We start from the raw sequence: 3,752 nt of genomic DNA, 5'->3' as shown, positions 1-3,752 counted from the left end.
AGCATCCCCCGCCGCCCCGGGGACACCCCCCAGCCCCGACCCCTCCCCCGGCCGGACCGGGGACCCACGCCCTCAGCCGGCTCCATGCAGACCCCCAGGGTAGGTGCCGCGGCCGAGCCCCGCCGGAGACACGGCCTGGGAAGGTGGGGAGATACTGGGGAGGTGGGGGAGACTCCCCCGGGGTTGGGAGGGGGGTCCCCAACCGGGGACATCGCTCCGGGGCTCTGGGCGAGGGAAATGGGCAGTGAGAAGGGGAGGGGGGAGCCGCGGCTGCACCCCCCGTTCCGCCAGCATCCCTCCCTCGGGGTGCAGCGGGGGCAGGGTGGGGACCCCCGCCCCCGTGGGGAACACCCGGGGGGCTCCTGGGTACCCCCCACATCCCCCTCATATCCGCATGGAGGGGGTGTGAGCTCAGGGTGGGGGGTCACACAAGGCCTCCAAGCACAAGGGGTGAACCCAGGACTTGGGGGTGCGGGGCCCTCCCCTCCCCTCATTCTCAGGACCCCCCCACCCATCCCGGCCCCACGTGTGGTCCCCACACTCTGGTCAAAGGGCTCCACTGGGGTGGTTTGGGTTGAAACGTTGGAATTTGGGGGGTTTATCCCAGAACTACTCATATTTGGGAGAACAAGGCTTTTGGTTGGGGAAGGGATTTGATGTAGGGAGCTGTGGAGATGGATAGGGGGTGACGAGGACTATGTGTGGGGGGCTCACAGCTGTGCTGAACCCTCCCTGGGATCTCAGGGAGGTGTCCCCCAGAGCTCTCTGTGCCCACTGGCAGCTCTACCTTTCCCAGGTGCCTGGGGGCCGTGGATGGGGGTCACAACTGGACTGAGACCCACCGTGTGACTCTCAAGGGTCAGCTGTGATCCCACCATGGCTCTCAGGGGTCCCTTCAGGGTCTCCCCCCTCTTCTGAGAGCTCCACCTGCCCTCAGGTACCTGTGGGATGCAGGTGGGAGTCCAGCTCAGATCTCAGGGGTCCCCCCAGGGCTGTGTCCCCTCATGACAGCTCCACATTCCCCCCAGCACAGCTGTGGCCCCAGCCATGACAGAGGTCACCTGTGAACCCCCCCGGGCTCCCAGGGATCTCCCCAGGGTCTCCCCCCCATGACAGCTCCATCTTCACCCCAGATACTGGGGGGGCTGCAACTGGGGGTCCTGCTCAGCTCTCAGGGGTCCCTTCAGAGTCTCTCCCCCTTTTCTGACAGCTCCACCTCCCTCCAGGTACCTGGGGGCTGCATCTGGGGGTCCAGCTCAGCGCTCAGGGGTCCTCCAGGGTCCTGCCCCTCCAGTGACAGCTCCACCTCCCCCAGGTACCCCCTCGCTGAGCAGCGGGGACATGAGTGGGGCTGGGGGGCACCCTTGGGTACTCTGAGTGCCACCCCCACAGCAGCCCCCACCCCCACCCCTGGAGCACCAAGGATGTGACCCTCTGGCGATGCCCGGCTGCGCCGTACTCGCCGCCAGGCCGGCGGCACAGGATGGAGCCCTTCCTGCCCTCCCCGTGGGGCTGGAATGGCTCTAGAGGGGGGTCCCGGCCCCCCAACAGCACTGCCGAGGCCAAGCCCAAGGACGTGGCCTCCAAGTCTGTGGGGCTGTTCTTCATGGTGCTGCTGGACCTCACGGCCATCGTGGGCAACGCCGCCGTCATGACGGTCATCGCGAAGACGCCGGCGCTCCGCAAGTTCGTCTTCGTGTTCCACCTGTGCCTGGTGGATTTCCTGGCTGCCCTCACGCTGATGCCGCTGGAGATGCTGTCGGGCTCAGCCGTGTTCGAGAGCCCGGGGCTGGGCGAGGCCGTGTGCCGCGTGTACCTGTTCCTCAGCGTGTGCCTCACCTCCATGTGCATCCTCTCCATCTCGACCGTCAACGTGGAGCGCTACTACTACGTGGTGCACCCTCTGCGCTACGAGGTGCGGATGACCGCGGGGCTGGTGGCCGGAGTGCTGGCTGGCGTGTGGCTCAAGGCCGTGGCCACCTCGCTGGTGCCCGTGCTGGGCTGGTTGTCCCCCGACCGCCCGCCAGCGCCCGGCGCTCACGGCTGCTCCTTGCAGTGGAGCCGTGGGCCATCCTGCAAGGTCTTTGTGGTCTTCTTCGCCGCCTTCTACTTCGTCCTGCCCCTCCTCATCATCATCGTGGTCTACTGTGGCATGTTCAAGGTGGCACGGGTGGCAGCCATGCACCACGGCCCGCCACCCACCTGGATGGAGACGCCGCGCCGGCGCTCGGCGTCGCTCAGCAGCCGCTCCACCATGGTCACCACCTCGGGGGCTCCTCGGACCACCCCGCAGAGGATGTTCGGTGGGGGCAAGGCGGCTGCCGTGCTGCTGGCCGTGGGTGGCCAGTTCCTCTTCTGCTGGTTGCCCTACTTCTCCTTCCAGCTGTACACAGCTCTGAGCACTCGGCCCTTGGCCGGGCCGGCGGCTGAGACTGTGGTCACCTGGCTGGGGTTCTGCTGCTTCACCTCCAACCCCTTCTTCTACGGCTGCCTCAACCGGCAGATCCGCGGGGAGCTCGGCCGGCTCCTCACCTGCTTCTTCAAGCAGCCCCCCGAGGAGGACCTGCGGCTGCCAAGCCGGGAGGGCTCCATCGAGGAGAACTTTCTACAGTTCCTCCAGAGCACTGGGCGCCCACCAGAGCCCCCCAGCTCCGAGCGGGACCTGCCCCCTGTGGATTTCCGCATCCCGGGGCAGATTGAGGAGGAGGCGGCGGAGGGGATGGAGTGGGGTGGGGAGAACGGGGTGTTCATGCCCGTGACGGGCTCTGCCAAAGCGGGGCTGTAGCGTTTGGGCAGGTCGGGGTAAATGTGGCTGTGAGGGGACAGATGGTCATAGTGACTCGTTGAGGGGGGGCTTTGTCACCACCACGGAGGGTTGGAGGTCCCACTGGGCTGGGGGTACACATTGCCACGGAGGGTGGGGGGTTCCTCAATGCAGCCACAGGGAATTGGGGGTCCCACAACGCCCACTGGGGTGATGGGGTGGGGACTCCTTGCTGCAGCCATGGAGAGTTGGGGGTCCCATGGCACTTGCTGGAAGTGGGAGTGATTCTCACTGCTGTGCGGGGTTGGGGGTCCCACAGCACTCGTTGGGTTAGGGGGGGGTGTCTGTCACCACAGCGGGGGATTGGGGGTCCTACGACTCTTGCTGATGTGTGTGGGGTCCTTATTGTGCCGGGGGACTGCGGGTCCCACCACGCTCATCGGGGTGTGGGAGGCTCCTCATTGCTGCCATCGCGGGTGACTGCGGCGGGTCCCACGACCCTCCTTGGGCTGATGTGCTGGGGGGTCAGCACTGCAGGAATTGGGGGTCCTGTGGCACCACCGCGGCTGGGGGGCACAAGCCCAGTGATGGGCCAGGGATAAGAGTGGGGGGCTCGTGTTTTGGGTTTGGGGTGGCCCCTCTACAGTCGGGGAGGGCGGAGATGGGGGGCTGCCTGCGGAAGGGGTCTCGGGAGGGCCCTGAGACCCCTTCTCAGCCCTGGAGACCAGCTCCCATTCCCTCGAGCCCGCCCCGCAGCCGTGGAGCCGAGGCCCTCTGGGGATGCGGAGCCTGGGCCCCCTTCATGAGGGCGGGCTGGGGAGGGCAGGGGGGGCTGGGGGCTGCGGCCGCCGCGGACTCCACCGACCCCCGCGAGGACTACAACTCCCATCATGCCCGTCAAACAAAGCCGGAAGTACATTATTTCCCATCATGTCTCGCTCTATCGAGGCGGAAGTAAAGCGCTCCCTTTCCCCCGTCATACTCCGCT

General features: G+C 66.8%; 1 protein-coding gene across 2 annotated transcripts; it reads left to right on the top strand.

The window, feature by feature from the left end:
• The first annotated feature begins 1,123 nt into the window (after positions 1-1,123).
• GPR61 (G protein-coupled receptor 61) lies at positions 1,124-3,733 on the top strand. Of its 2 annotated transcripts, XM_086862277.1 has the most exons (2): positions 1,382-1,915; positions 2,057-2,867. In XM_086862277.1, the coding sequence occupies exons 1-2, from the start codon at positions 1,484-1,486 to the stop codon at positions 2,783-2,785; spliced, it is 1,161 nt and encodes a 386-aa protein (XP_086718403.1). In that variant the 5' UTR covers positions 1,382-1,483; the 3' UTR covers positions 2,786-2,867. The 2 variants fall into 2 exon arrangements, with proteins under 2 accessions (XP_023801597.1, XP_086718403.1); XM_023945829.2 differs by having other exon boundaries at positions 1,124-3,733.
• The last annotated feature ends 19 nt before the right edge of the window (positions 3,734-3,752 follow it).

The sequence above is a fragment of the Cyanistes caeruleus genome, chromosome 24 (genome assembly GCF_971803275.1).
Source record: "Cyanistes caeruleus chromosome 24, bCyaCae1.hap1.1, whole genome shotgun sequence".
Lineage (NCBI taxonomy): Eukaryota > Metazoa > Chordata > Aves > Passeriformes > Paridae > Cyanistes > Cyanistes caeruleus.
Note: the sequence above shows the minus strand (reverse complement) of the source record. Positions and strands in the feature narration are given on the sequence as shown.